The sequence below is a fragment of the Kogia breviceps genome, chromosome 7 (genome assembly GCF_026419965.1).
Source record: "Kogia breviceps isolate mKogBre1 chromosome 7, mKogBre1 haplotype 1, whole genome shotgun sequence".
NCBI lineage: Eukaryota > Metazoa > Chordata > Mammalia > Artiodactyla > Physeteridae > Kogia > Kogia breviceps.
The window spans coordinates 65,897,573-65,920,892 of record NC_081316.1 but is presented as its reverse complement, the minus strand read 5'-3'; the positions used below and the strand labels follow the sequence as shown (position 1 = coordinate 65,920,892).

Genomic DNA, 23,320 nt, shown 5'->3' with positions numbered 1-23,320 from the left:
TTTTTAAAAACAGGTTTATTTACATGTATTTCATATACCATACAATTCACCCATTGAAAATGTACAATTCAATGATTTTTAATATATTTCCAGAGTTGTGCAGTTAGCACTATAATTAATTTCAGAACATTTTAATCACCCCCCCAAAAGAAACCCTGTATCCATTAGTAGTCCCTCATCATTCTTCTCCCCCCACCCCCCAAGCACTAGGCAACCACTAATACACTCTCCATCTATAGATTTGCCTATCCTGGACATTTCATATAAATGGAATCATAAGTAATTATTAATACTTATTAATACTTAAGATTACTTATTAATAATAAGTTATCTTGTGTGTCTGGTTTCCTCCACTTAGCATAATATTTTCAAGGTTTGTCCATGTTGTAGCATGCATCAGTACTTCATTCCTTTTTATGGTTGAATAATATTCCATCATATAGTATATTAGTTCTCTAGTGCTGCCATAACAGAACACTACAAACTGGGTGGCTTAAAACAACAGAAATTTATTGTCTCAGTTCTGGAGGCTAGAAGTCCAAAATTAAGATGTTGGCAGGGCCATGATCCTTCTGAAACCTGTAGAGAAAAATTCTTTGATTCTTCCTAGCTTCTGGTGGTTTGCTAGCAGTGTTTGGCATTCTTTGGCTTGTAGCTGCATAACCCCAGTATCTGCCTTCATAGCCCATGGCATTCTCCTTGTGTGTCTGTATCTTCACATAGCCATCTTATAAGGATACCAGTCAGGCTAAACATTGAGACAGATGAGACACCAGGCTTGGTGGCTCCTGTTTGGAAGGCCTAACCGTTAGAGGGCTCATCCTGGCTCCCTCCAGCCAATGCAGAAGAGCAGAGTTCGAGGCACAGGACCCTTAGGATTACAAACACTGGCTTTGGAGGCCATGCATCCAGAATCAGAATCCACTCATTTAGCTGAGTTACCCACTTGAGTCACCACTTTTAGGTTCTGAGCTTCTGTCTCTGAAAAATGGGAATAATAAAAACATGTAGCTTCTAAGGTCAGGGTGCAGATTGAATTTTATGGAAAGTACTTAATATGTGCTCAATAAAAAGCAGTTGATACCATTAAAAAAAAACAAGGATACCAGTCATAGTAGATGAGGAGCCCACCCTACTCCAGTATGACTTCATGTTAACTTATTATATCTGCAAAGACCCTGTTTCCAAATAAGGTCATACTCTGAGGTACTGATGGTTAGGACTTCAACATATCTTTTTTGGGGGGGACACAATTCAACCTATAACATATGGATATATAGCATTTCGTTTATCCATTCATCAGTTGATGGACATTTAGGTTGTTTCCACATTTGGCATGTTATGAATAATGCTACTCTGAACGTTTGTGTACAAGCTTTTGTGTGGACATGTGTATTCAGCTCTTAGTATACACCTAAGATTGGAATTTCTGGGTCATATGTAACATTTTGAGGAGCTGAGGAACTGTTTTTCAAAGTGGCTACACTATTTTACAATCCCACCACCAAGGTATGAGGGTTCTGATTTCTCAGCATTCTTGTCAACTCTTTCTGTTATCTGTCTTTTTAAATTTTAGCCATCCTGGTGGGTGTAAAGCAGTATCATTATGGTTTTGATTTGCATTTTTGTAATGGCTAATGACATTGATCATCTTTTCATGTGCTTAATAGTCATTTGTGTATCTTCTTTGGAGAAATACCTATTTAGATCCTTTGCCCATTTTTTCTGTTGTGTTTGTCTTTTTATTATTGAGTTGTAAGAGTTCTTTATATATTCTAGAGACAAGTCCCTGATCAGATAATGATTTCTTTGCACTTTCTTGATGGTGCCCTTTGAAGCGGAAGAGTTCTTATTATTGATGATGGAGTCAAGTTTTTTTTTCTTTTGTTGCCTGTGCTTTTTATATAGTATCTAAGAAGGCTTTTCCTAACCCAAGTAAATCATGAAGATGTACTTCTGTGTTTTCTTCTGAGAGTTCTGTAGTTTTAGCTCTTAAATCAATAATTATCACTTTATTTAACATTTCTACGTACCTTGTGCTTGTTATACTAAAAATGCTTCAGTCCTCACAATAAGAATACACTGTGTTGGTTCAAGCTTATTTATAAGTGAAGCCCTAAAATGTGTATAGGCTTACCTCATTTTGTTGTGCTTCACTTTACTGCACTTCGCAGATACTGCGTTTTTTTGTTTTTGTTTTTACAAATTGAAGGTTTTTGGCAACTCTGTGTTGACAGAGTCTGTGGGTGCCAGTTTTTCAATAGCATTTGCTTATTTGTTGTCTCTGTGTCACATTTGGTAATTCTCATCATGTTTCAAACCCTCCACCAACAAAAAGATTATGACTTGCTGAAGGCTCAGATGATAGTTAGCATTTTTTAGCAATAAATTGTTTTCTATTGATAAATTTATTTATTTTTGGCTGCATTGGGTCTTCATTGCTGCACGCAGGCTTTCTCTAGCTGCTGTGAGCGGGGGCTGATCTTCGTTGCGGTGCGCGGGCTTCTCATTGTGGTAGCTTCTCTTGTTGCTGAGCATGGGCTCTAGGCGTGCAGGCTTCAGTAGTTGTGGCTCGCTGGCTTCAGAGCGCAGGCTCAGTAGTTGTGGCACACGAGCTTAGTTGCTCCGTGGCATGTGGGATTTTCCCAGACCGGGGCTTGAACCCATGACCCCTGCATTGGCAGGCAGATTCTTAACTATTGCGTCACCAGGGAAGTCCCTATCAACCTTTTTAGTATATGTGCTGCCGAAGCGAGCACTCAACCTTTTTTAACAGATGAGAAAACTGAGACTTAGAGTGTCCTGTCACCCTTTTTTCTTTTAACTATAGTGAGAGCATTTAAAGTTTCACTGTTGGCACTGACGGCAGTGTCTGGGCATAGTTGTTACTATTTGCTTGGATGCAATAAAGAAATATTTTTTCAGTTTTTAGCATTATTTTAGGCTCTGTCATAAAACAGCAAACTTGACAGACAAGGCCCTTCCCATCATTGACTTAAACAAGATAATTTCAGGTTATAAAAATGCTGTGAAGGAATTAGATTAGGGAAGACAGTATAGGTATACACTGTATTCATCCTTTATGGGTGGAACTGATCAGGAGGGATGAGAAGATGCAAAGGTATAGTTAATCATGTATGTAGGAAGTGCATCTTGTAAGAAGTCATATGCATTGTTACTCATATTTAAGAATACTTTGTGTGTTTTGTTGGTAAGGTGTTTGGCATAATCAAATTAGATGAACATGTCTTAGAGATTCAAAAGGTATGCAGAAATTTTTTTAAGAGTTTATGCAGTTTTGACCATCTTGTTAATATAAAAGAGAACTGGGCCTGATTTGGGGAGATAAGTGCACAGAGGACAATGACTGTGTTGATACAAGCAAGACTGAATTGTTGATAAAAGACAGCGTGGGGCTTCCCTGGTGGCACAGTGGTTAAGAGTCCGCCTGCCGATGCAGGGGACACGGGTTCGTGCCCCGGTCCGGGAAGATCCCACATGCCACGGAGCAGCTGGGCCCGTGAGCCATGGCCGCTGAGCCTGTGCATCTGGAGCCTGTGCTCTGCAACGGGAGAGGCCACAACAGTGAGAAGCCCAAGTACCACACACACACAAAAAAAAGACAGCATGTTTCGCCAGCAAGCTCAAAGCATCTTGGGCATGGTCCCTTCCTACCATTTCTTCTGCTAACATGGTCCTAACTAGCATAAATAAACCAAAACGTTCATGACTCTGTGTTCCTCATCTTTCCTAACATAATTGCTGCATGGAAGGACACACTAAAGAGAACAAGATAGAGGAATCAACAAAAATGTTGATTTTTTTTTCCTCAAGATGTGTATAGTCTAGTGGGGATGTCAGATACATAAACTAAGTAATTGGAATACGGTGTGGTAACTATAATAACAGATAAGGGATAGGTCCTGTTAGAACTTAGACAGCAAGGGTGCCCTGCTGGCCTAGTGGTGTTAGGGAAGGCTTCACATAGGTGATAACTGAGCTGCTATCTTGATGAGGGATTAGGTGGATGAGGTTTGAGAAGAGCATTCTAGGCAGAGGAGGGGCATACAGAAAAGCCAGGGGAACTGCAGAATGTTTCATAAGGCTGAAAATTGTGTGAGTGTGGGAGAATGGTGAGAGATACAGGGGCTAGAACAAGAAATGTCTTACATGTCACTGATAGACCTGTGGAGTTGCTACTTAGGGGATGGGGTGCTACTGAAAACTTTTGAACAAGGAATAATACTTCAGCTACGAATAATCAGCTACTTTTTAACAGCACTTAATGACTAATAGGTATCTCAGATTTAACATGCCCCCAAACTTAACTCCTAATTTCTCTCACATCGCCTCCTTCTCCTGCTTTTCTCTATCTCAGTGAGTGACAGCTTTATTCTTCAAGTTGCTTAATCCAATCATCCTTGATTTCTTTTTCTCTCATACCCCACAGTCAGTGATCAGCAAATCCTGTTGTTTCTCCCTTTAAGGTGTCCCCAGAATTCATCCACTGATTACTGGCTCCATTGCTGCCACTGTAGTCTGAGCCACCATCATCTCTAGCCTAGATGATTGCAGTAGCCTTGTAAGTGGTCTCCCTGCTTCCTTCCTTGCACCTTAACAGTATATTCTCCACACAGCAGTCAGGAATCCTCCTAAAAGGTGAAATCATGTTGTTTCTGCTCTAAACCTTCTGAGGACTTCCTTCCTACATAGAGCCACAAAGCCCTACATGTCTGGTATTTGGCTCTCTTCTTCCTTTTTCCTTATTCAGCACACTCACCTCTTTTCTGTTCCTTGCACCTTGCTTACATTCTTGCCTCAGAACCTTTGGATTTGCTGTACTTGCTGCCTGGAACATTCTTCCCTGAGATATTCACATTGGCGGCTCTGTAACTTCCTGCAGGGAAGGAGTCCTTCCCTAATCATCTTATATAAAACAGGAAAACTTCTCAGGCACTCTCTAGTCTCCTAATCTTTTTTTCCCCCATAGATTTACTACCATCTGACATATATTTACTTGTTTGTTTTTTGTATCTCTCTTTTCTGCAGTGCAAACTCTGAATGGGTAGAAACTTTGATTGCTTTGATCTCTGCTCTATCCCCAAGGCATAGAGCATGAAGTATCCACTCATTAAGGTTTTGTTGACCAATGACTTGATTTGCATTTTTAAAACTTCACCTTGGCAGCCTTGTGGATAATGAATGGGAAGGTGGTGTGAGGAAGGCATTGACCCTTGATATTGAAATAGTCCAGTCAAGAGATTTGGAGGGCATGGAGTCAAGAATTACTTGGGATGGAAAACTGACAAGATTTGGCAACTCATCGGACTGGGAAAAGTAAGGGATAACGACTCCCAGATTTCTGGCTTGGGTGGTTTGAGCAGATGATGTTGTTGTTGGGAATAAATGAAGCCATGGGGATGAATGAAATGGATCAAGAAGAAGGTTTAGTAAGGTGACCAATCATCCTGGTGTGCCCTGGACTGCTGGTTTTAGAACTAAAAGTCCATGTCAGGAAACCCCTCAGATCCAGGCAAAACCAGATCATTGGTCACTCTAATAGATATAGAGAAAAGATAGCTGAAGACAGCCCCAGTAGTACAGAAAAGGAGTAGGTAGTCAAGTCTGTGCAGGAAATGGATCAGAGGCAGTTAGAGAGGTGGCAGGAGACTCAGTGAGGCATTGGATCAAGGAAGCTAAGAGAGTAGTCAACAGTGTAGGTTGAGTTTCCCTTATTCTTGCCAGAAGTATCACATGTCATAGAGGCTTGTTAAATGTTTCTTGAAATAAACGACACAAATGATGTCTCTTGGTTGATATTTTTGTTAAACTGTAAGTTATTGAGGGGAATCAGCTTCTGATACTAAGTGGATCATAAGGATAAAAATGAATTTAGGGAATGTTATAAAAGCAACATTATTTCTATATTGAGTGTTTGGCAGTCTCAGGTTAATGAATACTGGACAGTGTGAGTAAGCTGTTACATTTGCAGTTTTGAAACAGCATTGATTCTGAATGATCATAAAATTGGAACTTCAGAGCTGTACACTTACAATCATCTACATAGTGGTTCTTAACGTTCTGGAGTAACCCTTTTGCAAATCTGTTGAAAACCTTGAACCATCTCCACCCTCTCCCCTTTTTCCCTGCAAAAAAAAACACCTACATTTTGCTTACAGTTTTGAGGGATGGAAGCTTATGTTCTTTATTTTTTTTCTTTCTTTTTTCTTTTCTTTTTGGCCGTGCCGCAAGGCATGTGGGATCTTAATTCCCCGACCAGGGATCGAACCTGCACCCCCTGCATTGGAAGCACGAAGTCTTAACCACTGGACCACCATGGAAGTCCGGAATGGAGGGTTATGGATGGCCACAGGAATCCCAGATTAACAGAGAATTGCCAATCTTGTACAGCCCTCCCAAATTATACCTCAGAATAGAAAGAGGCCTAGAAAAACTAATTAATTTATCCAGGATCAGATGGCTAGATAGTGACTGAACTTATCCTTGATTGATTATTCTGTCCATTATATGTCTTTGCCTCTTTTAGTGCAGGCTCAGTCCCACTTGACCAATTATTAGATTTCTTTTATTTCAGTTGCTTGGTCACTGTGCCAGCTCAATACAAGTTGACCCAAACTCCGATGTTCCATTCATCTTTTTTTAACTCTCTGTCCATGGACAGAGCAAAAATATTCTGTAGAATATTTGATGGACTGTCAGATTTAATATATCTAACTTTTAAGTCATGAATTAAGAGTTGATGAGGTAAACTTTTACTAATGACTTACTTGTGCCTTTTGTTTGTAACAGGATGCTGTATGATTATGTTGAAAGGAAGCGAAAGGAAAATTCAGGAGCCCAACTGCATGTCACTTATTTAGTGTCTGGCAGTCTCATTCAGAATGGACAATCCGTAAGTTCTCAGAATCTTATTATGAGTTTAAATGTGTTTGAGCTATAAATGGTGTTATATAACACAACACAGGGCAACAACAACAAGATTCAGTATTATGGAAATTTTAAAAAGCTACTTGAAGATGGTGATTGTTTTGGATTTTTAGACTAAACCTAAAACTCTTGAGAAGTTTGGGTAATATCTCAGCTGTGATACAGAGACTATCATTATTGTGCAATTTTCCTAGGCAACAAGACATTCAGAACTGCTTCTCTTATTCCTCTTTCTTCCTTTTGAAGGTATATTGGGGACAACGGTGGTTAATTTTCAGCCCGTTCGAATGTCAAGCTACAAACTCAGGTGTTCAGCAATTACAATGTCTTTTTTTTTTTTTTAAGTGAACTGGATTTTAATCTGAACTTTCGTCCCAGAAGCTCTGCTGAGATAACTCCATTCCTTCTCCCGTACTAGACTGATCCTTGGAACTTTGATAATTCCTCCTCTTTTGCTTCCTCCCCAAACTGAAGCACACCTCCTCTGTTCTTACTTCCCAGACCTCTTACCTGAAGGTTCTTTTGCTCCCATACCCACCAGCCCTAGAGAATTTAAATTTAGCCCAATGATCAAGACTCCTTCTCAGAGATCCACTGATACATGTTTTCCTCTTCCCTTTTGACTTTCCCTAAGATTCATAAATTCAGAAGCCATATTTATCAAAATACTGACTGGATTTGTCTTATATCAATAGAGTCCCAAGCATGTGAGATTCAAAACTGGAACGGCGATTTAGTAATTTACAAGGAGAAACAAAACTGCTAGGGGTATCAGATCCTTATATTCTCTGACTAGCATATTCTGTTCTTGTTGGTAAGCTGTTTGGCAAGCCAGATGTTAATTAAGATATTTGCAAGTGTAGATGGAATCAGATGTCATTATATATCTGAAACCAGATTAAGCAAACCTGATTTCATTTGCTCTCAGAAATAAACCTGACCAGAATCCTCTCCCTGTATGGCCCTTGAATGGATTCTCCCAAAGTTTGCATCTGAATGCCTTCTTTTGATTCCAGGGTTAATAAGCTCCCTTCTGTCTCTTTCTTGAGTTTAGTCAAAGCCTTCCATTTAGTCATAGTCAATTCTTTACCTGGGAATCACTGTGTACCTTTAAAGCAGTGGTTTCTCTTCTTCTTTTTTTGGTCACTGATTCCTTGAGAATCTGAAAGAAAAATGCATATGTTGACATATTTATGAAATTTTCAGTGTTCACAGATTTTTTTTTTTTTTTTTTTTTTTTTTTTTTTTTTTTTTTTTTTTGCGGTATTCGGGCCTCTCACTGTTGCGGCCTCTCCCGTTGCGGAGCACCGGCTCCGGACGCGCAGGCTCAGTGGCCATGGCTCACGGGCCCAGCTGCTCTGCGGCATGTGAGATCCTCCCGGACCAGGGCACGCTCCCTTGCCCCCTGCATCGGCAGGCGGACTCTCAACCACTGCGCCACCAGGGAAACCCAAAGTTGTAGATTTTTATTCTAACCCATATGACAGAGGTTCTTAATTTCAGATTCTTGCATGGTCTTTAGGGTTCAAGGGACTTTTGGGTGAACGCTTGAAAGTACATTCAGGGGCTTCCCTGGTGGCGCAGTGGTTGAGTCCGCCTGCCGATGCAGGGGATGCGGGTTCGTGCCCCAGTCCGGGAAGATCCCACATGCCTTGGAGCGGCTGGGCCCGTGAGCCATCGCCGCTGATCCTGCGTGTCTGGAGCCTGTGCTCAGCAACGGGAGAGGCCACAACAGTGAGAGGCCCGCGTAACGCAAAAAAAAAAAAAAAAAAAATACATTCAAATTGTGTTCCTCAGTGCATTTATTTGAGACCATTTTTCAAAAAGATGTGTAACCCATGATCAATTAAAAACTTCTCTGCTGTGGTTTGCTTGTATAAAGCCTTCTGTTTCTAAGTTTAAGAGGGCATTTAAATTCTGCCCAGCTTTTTTTTTTTTTTTTGCCCAGCTTCTTTTTAAAGCAGCAGAACGCGTTATCAAATGAAATCTTGGAATCCTAAAATATAAAATATATTAAGAGTAGGGTTCCTGTGGTTGAAGTGGTTGTGAGAATTTTAGAGCCCTGCCCTGTGGAACCCTGTAGAATTAATTACTGACCAAGTGTGGATGCTTATCCATGCTTTTTTCTTTTAAGAGAGCCAGGCTAAGAAAAGACAGATTATTAAGCATAATGTCAGGTTTTGTTCTTATTCTTTCTCATAAGTTTTAAGTGTTTCTAGAAAGAAAAAAAGATACATAGGCTTTGTATGGGTTTTTAAACGTACGAATAATTTCTATTTTTCCAACGATCATTATTGTAAAAAATGCTTGATAATACATAGAAAGTAAAAGCCTCCTTCTAATCTCATCCTGGAGAGTCTTCCAGAGAATTTTTGAAAATTTCAGGGAAATGTTTGGTTGATTCTTTTTGTGATATTAGAGGTTATTAGCTTGATCCATTCTTTATTAGATCCCCCATTGGCTTTTCATCTAATGATTTTAGCTGAGATTGTTTTTTATCATTGCCTAGATCATTAATTCACTAGGAGTTACAAAATAGTGATGTTCTAATTCTGTCATTCCTTCTGGATTTATTGGCTGGAATGTTTCTATAAAGAAGAACTTTCTCTCATCAACTAGCTATGTTTTCCCTTTTTCTTTAACTGATGAAAAGCTCAAGGGGCTTGCCCCCAGCCAGGCTCTGGGTTTATGGATGCTGAACTCAACTCCTGTGTCCCCCTTAATAGGATCCCCCTGAACCATAGCTCTACTCTGGTCTAGTTGTTTTAGCACTGGCATTTCCACTGCGTTGTTTTTATGCATTTCGAATATCCCCTAAGGCAGCGTTTAGTCACGTTGAACTGTCTGGGCTGCGATATTTTCTCTTGAGGGTACCAATTATTGTTTTTAGGGCTCCTGTTACATAGGTTTGAGTGATTAGTTCCTAATGCTCTTTTTCTCATAAGCTCTGTAATTTTTATTGTACAATTTTGCAGAACATGACATTTTTAAGAATGCTTTTTTTAAGAGAAAATGCATTATGAAGACACGCCAAATTCCCAGTTCAAATTTACAATTATATTTTTTAAAAACTTACTTGATTTTATATTGTTCTTTTTTCTTATGTTGTGAATTTTGGTTGTTCCTAACTTTAAAATAAATATTTATTTGCTTTAGCCAAATATATGAGATTTAGAAAAGCAAGACCAACAATTTTACTAACCATATGATGACTGAAAACAGTTTAAGGTTTCTAAGTTATCCCGAGCATCACTCTGTTGCAGTTATAGAAATGTTTCTCATTCTTTATTACAGCCACATGATCCTACATTGATAGATATACCTTAGTTTATTCAGCAGTCCCTTATTGATAGTTATTTTATTTATTTACAATCTTTGGCTATTACATATAGTGCTGCAGTGAATAGCTCAGTGTATATGTGCTTTGTATATTTTTGCCAGTGTGTTTTAGGGTTACGTTCTTAGAAGTAGGATATATATAAACTTTGTTGGGTATTGCCAAATACCTCTCCATTTTTCATTCCTACCAGCAATGTAGGAGAGCATCTGTTTCTACACAGCACATGTGGTCCTGTTTCAGGGTCATCTGTATTTCTCTTCTGTGAACTGTTTCTTCATACCTCTTGCCAATTTTCAAAAGAATAGTTAGTCTTTATTTTCTCTATTTTAGAAGCTATACATTAACCCTTTGTGATGTAAGTTGCAGATATTTTTCTCACTTTACCATTTGTCTTTTTACATTGCTTAAATTTTTTTTCTTCATTATCCAAAAATGATTTTTTAGTTTTTATGGATTATTTTAGTTACTTCTGGATTTTGAATTATAGTCAAGAAACTTTTCCTCATTCTCAGGTTATATTAGTTTATAGAAGAATTCACCCGTATTTTCTTCCTGTGCATATTATATATATATATATATATATATATATATATATATATATATATGTATGTTTCATTCTTTACATTTAGGTCTCTGATCTGTTTAGAATTTTTTTTTTTGTATGGTGTGAGAGATCCAATTTTTATCTGGTTCCATATGATTATACAGTAATTCTCATTACATTACTTAGTAAAAAGTCCTCTTTTCCTCACGCTAGTTTGAGCTGCTATGTTTTTTTGAGTTTTGGGGGTTTTTTTCGTACTGATATCTACACTCTCTCACTTTCCCTAACCTGATTGAGAAGTTTCAAAGTAAGCAAGTTAAAAATGAGTCTGACTTTATTAAACTGTAACATACATTTTCAGGGGTATCTAATGTTGCTGATTTCACATCCAAGTGCAAATGAATTTTTGGCAAGGAAACGTTAAAATTGCAAGTTGTACTACTTTAAATACCAATGAAGTGTTATTTTGTTACAGTGCCACAAGGTTGCAGTAGTGAGAGAAGATAAATTGGAAGGTAAGTATAGCGATTTAGCAAATTTTTCCTCTTTTTTTAAAAAAAATTTATTTATTTTTTAATTTTTGGCTGTGTTGGGTCTTCGTTTCTGTGCGTGGGCTTTCTCTAGTTGTGGGAAGCGGGGGCCACTCTTCATCGCGGTGCCCGGGCCTCTCACTGTCGCGGCCTCTCTTGCTGTGGAGCACAAGCTCTAGACGCGCAGGCTCAGTAGTTGTGGCTCACGGGCCTAGTTGCTCCGCAGCATGTGGTATCTTCCCAGACCAGGGCTTGAACCCGTTTCCCCTGCATTGGCAGGCAGATTCTTAACCACTGTGCCACCAGGGAAGCCCAGGTTTTTCCTTTTATGGCATCAGTGTCATTAACAGCTCATATATATTTAGCTGTTTTATGGGAGAGCCATGTATTATTCTTTTTATTAGTAATTTCTGAAACATGTTAAAATATGATACTACACTAATTTCGCATTTTTAAGGCCAATGGCTGCTGACATTTATAAAGCGCTTTTATCACGGGATTTCAAAACTGTGACAGACATGTAAAAAACTATTATGAATACCATATGGAACACCTCATCAACTGTCAAAAGACAATGGTCTCTAAATATTGTGTTGTATTCCATAACAGTTTTTTTAGGAAGAAAATTAAAGAATGCTTTTCTGAAGTCAAAAAAACTTAGTATAACTTCTAAATTAATTTCATCTACCCATTTCAAGACTATTAATGCTACTGTTCTATTTTTTAATACCCAATTCAAAGGGATTTTGTAATAGTCAGCCACATGATCTTGGATTATGTCTCAAGACAAAACCTGCACTGTTGTACTTTGTATATAAAGATGCCTACCAGTGGAGTTGTTTTCTTATAAATTAACTTTGATGTATTCAAGATGGTGGAAATGTCCAATATTTTCTTTCTGAATTCCCACAGTGGTAGATTTATTCATTCAGTAGATACGTAGTGAGTATCTACTCTGTGTCAAGCTCTGTGCTAGGCACTAGAGACTTGGAACAAGGTAGGCATGGTCCCTTCCTTCATGGAACCTAAAATTTGTTCTTGTGATGTTCTTTTCTGTATTTCCTCTGCAGACTCATCTGGTTAGTAGTATTTTTGTTATATAGAGTTTCTTTTTGTAAACTAAAATTGAATTATATAAACAAGACTTCTCAGAAATTACTTATTCCTCAGTTGCTATGTTTATATGCTAGAGTATAAGATTCTTCCCTGACTGGGGGGATAAAAAAAAACCACATCATAGTATCATCAGTTATTCATTAATATTTACTGAGTGTCCACTGGATGAGTGATACCTTCACAGTACTGTACTTAGAACTGACTCACCACCACCTACCTTTCATAATGTCCTTGTCACAGACAGAAGAGTTGATATCATACTGTATATAAGACTGGCCTTTTAGAGCTTTTTGGACCACCACAGATTACAAATGGTTTTAATGCAGAAGGGTTTCTTGTTAGACTCCCCACATGCTATGAAGTTTGTGTATTAACAGACTGCTTTTCCTGTTGACTTGTAGCAGTGAAGTCCAAGCTAGCTGTGACTGCCAGTGTACATGTGTACAGCATCCAGAAAGCCATGCTAAAGGACAGTGGGCCTCTGTTCAATACCGACTATGACATCCTTAAAAGCAACTTGCAGAACTGCAGCAAGTGAGATCCTTAATGTTTCTTGTGGGCTTCTTTACGAATTGATTTTGCAAGATGTTTACACAGTGGCTGCCTCTTAAGAGTGAACGCCAAGTCTAGTAAAACCCCATTTATCTTACAGTAAGACACATGCCTGGTTTTATTAGTACATCATAAGGTGAAAAATAGCAGCCACAACCCACACTGAAAACCTCAGTAGACTCCCCATAAATCTATTTCTGATGTATTTATTCTGTCACTACTACCAGAAATGTTTGTTGGGCCCCCTCATTACTCCTTTACCCCAGTCTCTGCTTGTCTAAATCCTACCCATCTGTCAAGAGCCAGTTCAAATGTTATCCTTCAAAAAACTATTCCTAATTTAATATTCCTCTACCTTCCATCCAAAATCAGTTGATCTTCCACAGCCAGGATCAGATCTTGTTCATCTTTTGTATCTTTCACAGCACAGGGAGGAGGTGGACTATAATGCACATGGGTTTTGGAAATTGATGGTCATGGGCTTGATTTTTGGCTTTGTTGCTCATGGCCCAGTAGCTTTGGACAAGTTACTTAAACTCTTTTGAGCTTTGGTCAAATGCCTACTTTGTGAGGTTGTATGGAGGTTTCAGGCCAGATCCCCAGACATATAGTGAACACCTACTACTTTGATAGGTACTAAGCAGGATAATTTGAGTTAATTCAACAAAGGTCTGATGATTACGTGTGACATGCCACATACTATAGAGTGAATATGGCCCAGTACCTGCTTATGGAACTGATGATCCTATGGGAGGCAATTACAGTATAGTGTGACAGTGCTACAATATGAATAAGAGTGTGGGAGGATGTTGGGGGACACTCATCCCCCCTTTTTGGTTGGGGTGGAGTGAGGAGGCAAGACAGAGGTGGCTTCTTGAAGGGTACGGCATTGAAGTTGAGGCCTGAAGGCCTAGTAGAAGTAGCCAGTCAGAGGGAAGTGGGAGAGTAAGGATAAGCCTGAGAGAACACGTGGTGCTTGTACAGAACCACAGTAGTTTTCTATGGCTGGAAATTAGAGTGAGAGGCAGAAAATAATGATATAAGGAATCAGACTCTATGCTTGACTACTAGGATAAGGAGTTTAGGCTTTATTCCAAGGGCACAGGGGAGCCACTGAAGATTTTGAAGCAGATGATTGAAATGATCAGAATTGCATCATAAAAATATCATTCTGACTGTGATGGTGAAAATGGATCTGAAGGGAGTAATCTGAAGGCAAGGCCATCAGGAAGGAGAAATGTTGCAGTGATTCAGGGTGGAGATGACAGTTATCTGAAGTATAGTAGTGGTGTTGGAAATGGAGAGGTACAGAGGTTAAAGGGTAATACCATCAAAACCTGGATGGTGTGGTAGTGGTTAGGGACCAGGAGAGAGTGTATGGTGGGGATGGGGGTGGGGTTCATGGTGTTAAGGATGATGGCCGTGTTTCTGGCTTGAATTGCTGGATGGATAATGGTACCATCACTAAGAAGAGGAATATATGAGGAGGAGCAGGCTTTGGGAGAAGGGAAGAATGATGAATTGGCTTTGGACATGTTGAGTTTTAGTACCCTGTGGGGAGTCCAAGTGGAGGTGTCCTTTGCAATAGCTAGGGGATTCTAGAGCTAAGAAGAGAAATCCGAGGGTAAAGATAGGGATTTTGGAATCAGAGAAAATAGATAATTAATTGGGCTACAGCAGTAGATACAGTCATGCAGAGAGAATGCATAGACTGAAAGAAGGGCAGAAAGTTATTAAACTCCAGCCACAATTACTAGCTGTGTAACGCCTTGGGCAAGTTATTTAACCTCTCTGCTTGAGTTTCCTCATCAGTGAAATGAAACTAATAAAATTAGTATCAGCCTCAGGGTTGTAGAGGATTAAATGAATTAATATATGTAAAGCACTTAGAACAGTGCTTGGCACCCAGTAAGCACTATTTAAGTGACAGCTGTTTTTTTAAGGGGTGGGCAGAAAAGAGGGACCTAAGAGGGAGCAGCCAGAGATAAGAGGAAAATCATGAGAGTGTCTGGAGTTCTAAAAACTAAGAAGAGAGTTTCAAGAAGGAGGGACTGGTTGACACTATCAAACCTTGCTGAGAAGCTGAGTAAAATAGGAACTGAAAAGTGATGGCCTTAGTAAGAGCAGTTTCAGTGGAGCAATCGCTTCTGATCGACTGGGTAGATAGGGGTATAAGGAAGTGAGACAGCAGATAGGGACAACTTTCCAGGAAATTTGACAGTAAGATGGAGGAAAAAGAGAGGTAACCTGCTACAGAGGAATTGAGGCTCAGGGAGGATATATATACTTTTTTTTTTTTTGCCTGTTACCGCTGTGGCCTCTCCCGCTGTGGAGCACAGGCTCCAGATGAGCAGGCTCAGCGGCCACGGCTCATGGGCCCAGCCGCTCCGCGGCACGTGGGATCCTCCTGGACCGGGGCATGAACCCGCGTCCCCTGCATCGGCAGTCAGATTCTCAACCACTGCGCCACCAGGGAAGCCCTATATACATTTTTAAAGTTGAGAATACCTTGAACTTGTATTATTGGGAAAGAGCTATAAAAAGAAGAAATGGTTGAAGATACTGGGGGGGATGGGATAACTGATAAAGTTGGGTCCTTGAGGAGAAATAGGTATAGGATTGCCAAAAATAATTTCTGTAAGTTCCATGAACATAGGGATCATGTCTATTTTGTTAACCACTGTATACCCAAAATGGTGCCTGGCAAATGGTAAGCATTCAGTAAATGTTGAGTGAATTAATGGTAGACATTGGTTCTTTTTTTTTCTTCAGCTCAAAACCTTGAGTATAATAGGCATACAAATATTTATTAGATAAATAATGAATATACAGCTAAAGAGTAATTTATGTCTGGTGTCTTTTAGGGAAGGATTATAAGAAAATATTAATACTCAGATATGTTTATGTAAGTTGTATTATTAGATTTCAAAAATAATCTGTATTAAAATCTAGTTGTGGTATGTCAAACTCTAAAAATCAATTCTGTTGTATCTAGTAAGTAAGCAAACAAGAATAAAAGTGACTCTAAAGTCCAAAATGAAATTTGCATAGGGACCGCTAAAATAAACATGGCAAGTAGAAATGTGATAGTAGGAAGCACTTTAATGAAACTTCACTTAAATACTTAAGGTATCCTCCGTAGAAATGTGAGGAATTTATCTCCAGTAAAGAAGTATGTATTTGGTCCTGAGAATCATGGGCCAACTGAGATCTGACACATTGTTTCATGTGTTTTAAGAAGTGTTGTGACAGGAAGAAAGTTGAAATTTTAGATTAAGCAGATTCTTCTCTCTTCGGACATGTTCCCAGCCTAACCTGGTCTCTTCCTCATTGCCAATTCCTGGTCCTGACCCTAAGGTGTGGAATGTAGACCGAATGGAGAAAGAGTTGTCTCGGGGCCAACTTTAGATGTTGACAATGAAATAAAACATTGCTCTCTTTCCTTGTACATGGAAGCACTGCAGGGCCAGAGAGGAAGAGTGGTGAGTGAAAGGAAATGATTTCCGTCTGTTCTTAACTCTGATGCACAAAATATTTGTGTTAATGTGGGGTTTTCTATGTGGACTGTAATAAATCAGTGGAAGGTTTTTGGAGCTGTGGACTCTAGCTCAGCGCTGTTCAGTGTAAAGTTACTTCAGAAATTAAGTGATATTATCAGGGATTTTTTATCTTAGGCCAGTTAGTCTCAGAGTTGTGCCTGGTTGATCTGTAAGATAATTGCTATCACCACATAGTTTCTTAACCTCCATCTTCTCCCACCCCAAGTTGAGATGATACACTAAAGAAAGGAGAGAAGCCAGAAGCCTCACTTTCAGTGACTTAAATAATCTTTCTTTCAACCTGTATTTCTCTGTGCCAGGTCTTGTACTGGGTGCCTGAAATACAAAAGGTGAATAATATACTTACCTTCAAGGAACTCTTACCTACCCTTGATAAGCAAAAGACTGAGGGAAATAAAATGTTCTTCTTTGTTAGGAAACGTTGGAAAACTTTGCTTTAAGTACAACTGTTTGACAAGGCTGGATCAGTTACCCATTCACAATGTAGGACATTATATTATGGATTTTTGTGAAACAGGCACATCTACAGTGATTAAAGAAGAAGAGATGAATGTTCCCTTTAATATGTCATGCGAATTGTTCCAAATTTCTTCACTTGGCTATGGGCATACTTGTCTGGTGCTCTTAGTTGGGATTATTGTAAGTTATTAAATAATTGACTTTAAAGGACCACAGGTTATAGAAGCCAGTGGCTCTGTTCCCAGCTTATTCCATGTTTTAAAGCATGATCCATTCTGGCCAGGAGAGTTGCCAGGAAATTTGTTAATATTTAAAGCTCTTAATTTTGATTCAGTCAGTATTTATGGTATTGCTAGCCCTATACGTTGAAGGTCTTTAAAAACAAGAGATAACCATTTGGTTTACCAAAGATGGTGAAATTATTAATGTTTTATTATTGTTTGGTGTATTCTTACTATTTTGAATTAGGATGCTTTTTTCAAAAAAGCAAGAATACCCATATGGCTTGGTAGAAGACACCTTCCAATCTTAGTTTTATTACTAACAAGATGTATAATCTAGGACTTCACTCACTCCTCTCCAGTACTTGTTGCACAAACTAATTTCTAAAATCCATTCTAGTTCTAAAATTTTCTCATTTTATAGTATTAGGGTTAGAAAGTATTGTGGGGAAGCAGCAAGATTTTAAAAATAAGGTTTGACGTTGACATCAATTAATTTATTGTAACATTTCTGTCCTCAGGTTTAGTGCCATCCAGTGTGCAGCTGCCGTCCCTAGAGCTCCTGCTGAATCCTCATCTTCTGAAAAGTTTGAGCAGTCAGATCTTCCGGTATCACCTGAGACACAAGCCAGTAATGAGTTGACCACCAATGGTCATGGCCCACCTATCCCCAAACAGAGTTCCCAGCAGCCCAAAGGAATCATGGGCATGTTTGCTTCTAAAGCTGCTTCTAAAACCCAAGATGCCAACAAGGAAACCAAAACAGAGGCTAAAGAAGTAACGAATGTAAGTCTTCTTTTAAAATATGCTTTTACAGCTCAGAATGGGTAACCAGAAAAGCATTTAATAATTCCAGTGGTAGTAGTTTAATTATTTAAGGTTCTGATATTTAGTTCTGTTTTTTTGCTTTAGTGTAAATCCTTTAATTCTTGATATTCTCACCTGAAGTAGTCCTTTTTCTTTCAATAATGCTTCTCACCAAGCTTCAGATTCTCCTGTAAAATGTAATGCCTGCCCTGTACACATCACAAGATTATTGTGAGACCCAGTTGAAATAATGCAAAGAATTGTATATTAGCAGTATGTTATTTGGGAACATCTATATTTTGGGCTTTGCCAGTATATTTAACATTTTCATTCTATTTAATGAATTTTTCTTGTTTTTTTCTTTCATCCCTTTCCTTAGTTTTTTATTGTTCAGTCATCTGAACTAACTTAAGTGTGTTGACTTAAGAAAAGTCTCATAAGATACTATTAAAAATATAATCTAGAACAGCATAATTATTGCCATTATTATTATTACCATTATTGTCATTTTAAAGCTTCCACTTTGGGAAAGGAGAGGAGAGGGAGAGGGAAAGCACTGACAATTATAGGGCTCCTACTGAGTGCCAATAGTTTCGTCTTTGCTTAAATCCTCTTATCACTTCTGTGAGGGAGATATTATCATCTTGTTAAGTAATTTAGATGTCATATTGCTATTACGTGGTGGAACCAGCATTCAGTTCCACTTAGGATGATTACAAATGTAATGTTTTGGAGGTTTTTTCCCCATTTTGTACCATGTTGCCTCTGATGTGTTTTAATTCTGTCAAACTAAGTAGTTTTTAAATGTACTCTAAAAAAGTTTAGACATATTCATGGATAATAATTTTATAAAAACCGGGGGAAACTAAGCTTTGGCGATTAACACCAAATACTATCTGGTCTGGATTTGTTCTTATATCTAGTGCCTACATGTTTTGGCATGATAATATAGAGACTATGATCATGAGAGTGTGTTCTGCTATTGAAGAGATCTTTTGACTGCTACTTGAAGAACAGCCTAAACACTAGAAAAAATAATCATGTGTGTTTTCTTTTTCTATGCTTTTAGGCATCTTCGGTAGGCAACAAGGCACCAGGGAAAGGGAATGCGATAAGCAATTTTTTTGGAAAAGCTGCTATGAGTAAGCATGTTCTTACCTTCCTTTGACTAATATATGAATGTTAATATAATAACATTATATCTGAGGTGAAAGCCACCTTGTCCAGTTTTTACCCATCTAACACACTACCATGTGGCATTCCCACATCCTAACATAAACTTGTAGTATACAGACCTATATGTTGATGAATATAACCAACTGGAACAGTAGATTTTATGGGTGAGCTGGGTTCAGTCAAGATATCCTGGAGGGTAGTTTACTTATTTCCATTTTTACTTCCTGCCTTGAAAAGAGAATTAAATATTTGTTTCATAGTGTTCTTGAAAATGGGTGTTTAAAATAAAAGGGAAGTTTATTTATAATGGCCATTTATAAATATTTACTTTTTGAGAAAGCAAATCTCCTTTATTTAAAAAAATATATTTAGATGAGGAGTTTTTCATATAGAAAGAAGCAATAACCACATATTTTTGTACTTCTCATATCAAGTACACATCCCCTGGGAGTATGTGGCCAGAATACCAGGAAGAATGCAGGAGTTGCAGGATAATTATGGCACACTTCTTGGAGCATAGCACTTAACAAAGATTTTGTGGGAAGCAGTTTTGTTACATGCCTATGCAAGCAAAATTAGTCAGAAATCTGCTTTTCTGTGATGGTCAAAATGGTAGTTAGGGGACAGATTGGGGTAATAGTTTTTTTATTTGCCATAAAAGCTATCAGAGAACATTTTTATGTTCTGAAAAAATATTGAAAATTTGCTACTTTCAGGTTATTGGGAGGCATGATTGTATTACTGCAGGCACAGTGCATGGGGAGGGCTCCCTACTTCTGTGAAAATATGTCATGCTAATGTCACTGGCCTGCACGGCTGGTGCTAGTCCACTATACCCAATCAGATTGTGTGATTTCTTGGCAACTTTGATGAGGCCCACATGTTTATTTGTTGTTGTTGTTTTTAATATGTTTGTAACCTTAAAAGCCAGTGAATTTTAAAATTACTATTATTTCTAAAATACATAAAACATGACTGCAAATTGTAAAAGTCAAACAGAAGTATACATTTATTTATTCGTGTGTTTATTTAGCAGATGTTTATTGAGCACCTACTACATGCTTGGCACTATTATGCACTAGTGACACAATGTAGAAAATGTCCTCATGGCCCTTATATTCTACTGGAATAGAAAGACAAATAAATACAGAAAAAATAAAATACTTAATGATTGTAATAGCTAGGCAGAGAGTAACAGGATATTATGATAGAATGTAATAGAGGGAGTGGGGAAACCTGGATAAAATAAAGGAATGAAATATTCACTTAATTAAAAGAATGGCTTACAAAGCTGATTTATTTAACAGATTTTTTTTTAAGGCTTAATGTTTAGAGTAAAATTATGAATGTTTTTATTGTATTTGACACATGACAAGATCAATGCAACGAAAATGAAGCTTGAGAGCTGGATGAAAGAGTTGATTGTTGGTATTTGAACCATTTAAAACTTGATGCCGGACAATAACAAGTGTTAGCAAGAATGTGGAGAAATTGAACCCTCATACATTGCTTTAGGGAGTGTAAAATGATGTGCTCACTTTGAAAACAGTGTGGCAGTGCTTCAAAAAATTAAACATATTTACCCAGAGCTTCCACTCCTAGGTATCTACTCAAGTGAATTAAAACTGTGTGTCCACACAAAAACTTGTACATATGTTCATAGCAGCATTATTCATAATAACCAAAAAGGTCTATCATGTGATGAATGGTTAAAAGATATGTGATATATCCATATGATGGAATATTTTTCAGCCATGAAAAGGAATGAAATACTGATACATGCTACAACATGGATGAACCTTGAAATGTTATGCAAAATAAATGAAGCCAAACACAGAAGGCCACATGTTATATGATTCCATTTACACAAAATGTTCAGAATAGGCAAATCTATAGAGACAGAAAGAATATTAATGGTTGTTAAGGGATGGGTTGGAGAGTGATGACTAATGGGTACAGGGTTTCTTTTAGGGGTGATGAAGTGTTCTAAAATTGGGTGGTGGTGTTGTTGCAATTAAAAACCACTGAATTGTACACTTGAAAAGGGTAAATTTTATGATATGAATTCTGTTTCAGTAACAAAAACCTTAATGCTTTATATATTTCAAAAAATTACAGCATTGGTGACAAAATTAAAAAGTCATCATCTGTTATCATTCTTTGCTTAAAAAGGTGTTTCATATTTTTTTGTGTATCCAAAGAGATGCTTTTCTGTTTTCAGAATTCATAAGCTGCATACTCTTGGGAAACATCTTTTAATCCCTCTGACTCTTAATTTCCTCATCTATCAAATGAGAATGTTGGTACTTCATAAAGTTGTATTCATTTTTTTTCTAAATGCTGTGTTTACTATCATTTGGCTTGGGGGCTGTGATATAATGAAGGATTAGCAGGAGGCAGAAATGAAAACAGTTATAGCTAGAGTGGTAGTTGGAAAGGAGAAATGTTCCCTGACTAGGCCATGAGCTCTGTTAGGACAGGGACTGTTTTTTATCCCTTTAGCCCCTGTTCCTAATATATTACCTGGCACTTAGTAAACTGTCAAAGGAATGATAGATTAATATTGCATGATGGGGTTATATGTTGTCTGCTATACTTTATTTACAGATAAAATTAAAGTCAATTTGGATTCAGAACAAACAGTGAAAGAAGAAAAAAAAGTGGAGCAACCTCCACTGTCTGTCACTGAACCAAAGCTGGCAGCCCCTGTGGGCCTGAAGAAATCTAGCAAAAAAGCAGAGCCTGTTAAGATGCAGCAGAAAGAAAAAAAGAGGTAGGAAAATTTTGTTACTTGTGGGGGAAGAGTGTCTCTGCTGGGGGTGAGAAGGTCTTTTGGGGCTTATTGACAAACAGGCAGTTTTCAGTTGAGCACTAAATCCTACTAGGGATAGCCTTAGGGATACAGCCGTATAACCAAAATGAAGAGAGACGCTCCATAGCTTGTCTAGTGAAGCAGAACTTGAATCAGCCAGTTCAGATGACTTAGAGCCCAAAGCCAGTTTTTTGGGCCCCATTGATTTAAATTGATTGTCTTCTTCTTTACTTCGTTTTATATTTGTGGACATGGCATAAGCGTGCCTGATTGTATGTCTCTGTGTCTGTTTTTCACCTCAGATTGCCAAATGAGGGGTTACTGTTTCCAGTGAAATTTAAGAGAAAAAGTTCTTTGTTTTCTTTTTATATCAATGAGTTTATTTTTCAAGTGGTAAAATGTAATTAGAAAAGAAAATAAAAAGCACACAAGCTGTTAAAAATGAATCCAGGAATTTGAGACACTACCTCATAGTTGGTAGGAGCTAGTCTGTTGAAAGAAATTCTAAAGGACACTGTCAGCACTGATAGGCCCAGACATACTTGACTTTTGTGGCAAGGTTGGGGCTACACTATTAGAAAACATCAACAAAATGCTAATGTTTCAGAGGGTCAGAGCTCTCTGTCCAGTGGGCCTCATCTCCTAGGAACATGTGATAGGGATGGATTAAAATGTTTCTAACCATGGGTATGACACTCGCTGTTGATGGTTATTGCCAGGAATGCATTCAGGATTTCACCACCAAGTAGGACATTAACTGTATGTTTTTAGTAGATGCCCTTTACCAGATTAAGGAAGTCTTTTCTATTCCTAGTTTGCTGAAATGTTTTATGAATGGGTGTTGAATTTTGACAGATACTTTTTCTGCATTTATTGAGGCAATCGTATGGTGTTTCTGTTAATGTGGTGAATTATGCTGACTGGTTTTCAAATGTTAAGCCAGCCTTGCATTCTTGAGATAAACCCCACTTGGTCATGATGTATTAGCCTTTTTATATATTGCTAGATTCGATTTGTTAATGTTATGTTAAGGATTCTTTGCATCTATATTTATGGGGGCTATAATCAGTTAATTTCTTTGCTGGTAATGTCTTTGTCAGATTTCAGTATCAAAGTTATGCCTATTTCATACAATCAGTTGAGAGGAGTTTCCTCCTCCTCTGTTTTCCAAAAGAGTTTGTGTAAGGTATGTATTGTTTCTTTCTTAAAAGTTTGATAAAATTCACCAGTGGATCCAGGCTTGCAGTTTTCTTTG

At 38.1% G+C, this 23,320-nt stretch overlaps 1 protein-coding gene across 7 annotated transcripts in view; it reads left to right on the top strand.

Annotated features, from left to right (window-relative positions):
• Positions 1 to 23,320, top strand: part of POLD3 (DNA polymerase delta 3, accessory subunit) — a 179,855-nt gene that overhangs the window by 141,446 nt on the left and 15,089 nt on the right. For 5 of the 7 annotated variants that reach the window (XR_010841406.1, XM_067038529.1, XM_067038530.1 and 2 more), the window contains 6 exons: positions 6,811 to 6,913; positions 11,308 to 11,347; positions 12,880 to 13,012; positions 17,792 to 18,056; positions 19,147 to 19,219; positions 21,861 to 22,026. Coding sequence is in view for 6 of the 7 variants with exons in the window: in XM_059070822.2 (XP_058926805.1) it covers positions 6,811 to 6,913; positions 11,308 to 11,347; positions 12,880 to 13,012; positions 17,792 to 18,056; positions 19,147 to 19,219; positions 21,861 to 22,026 (780 nt within the window). In the remaining variant the exon portion in view is untranslated. Of the gene's footprint in view, positions 1 to 5,049; positions 5,338 to 6,810; positions 6,914 to 11,307; positions 11,348 to 12,879; positions 13,013 to 17,791; positions 18,057 to 19,146; positions 19,220 to 21,860; positions 22,027 to 23,320 lie in introns of those variants that run through there. The other 2 variants (XM_067038528.1, XM_067038527.1) reach the window with 1 other exon arrangement.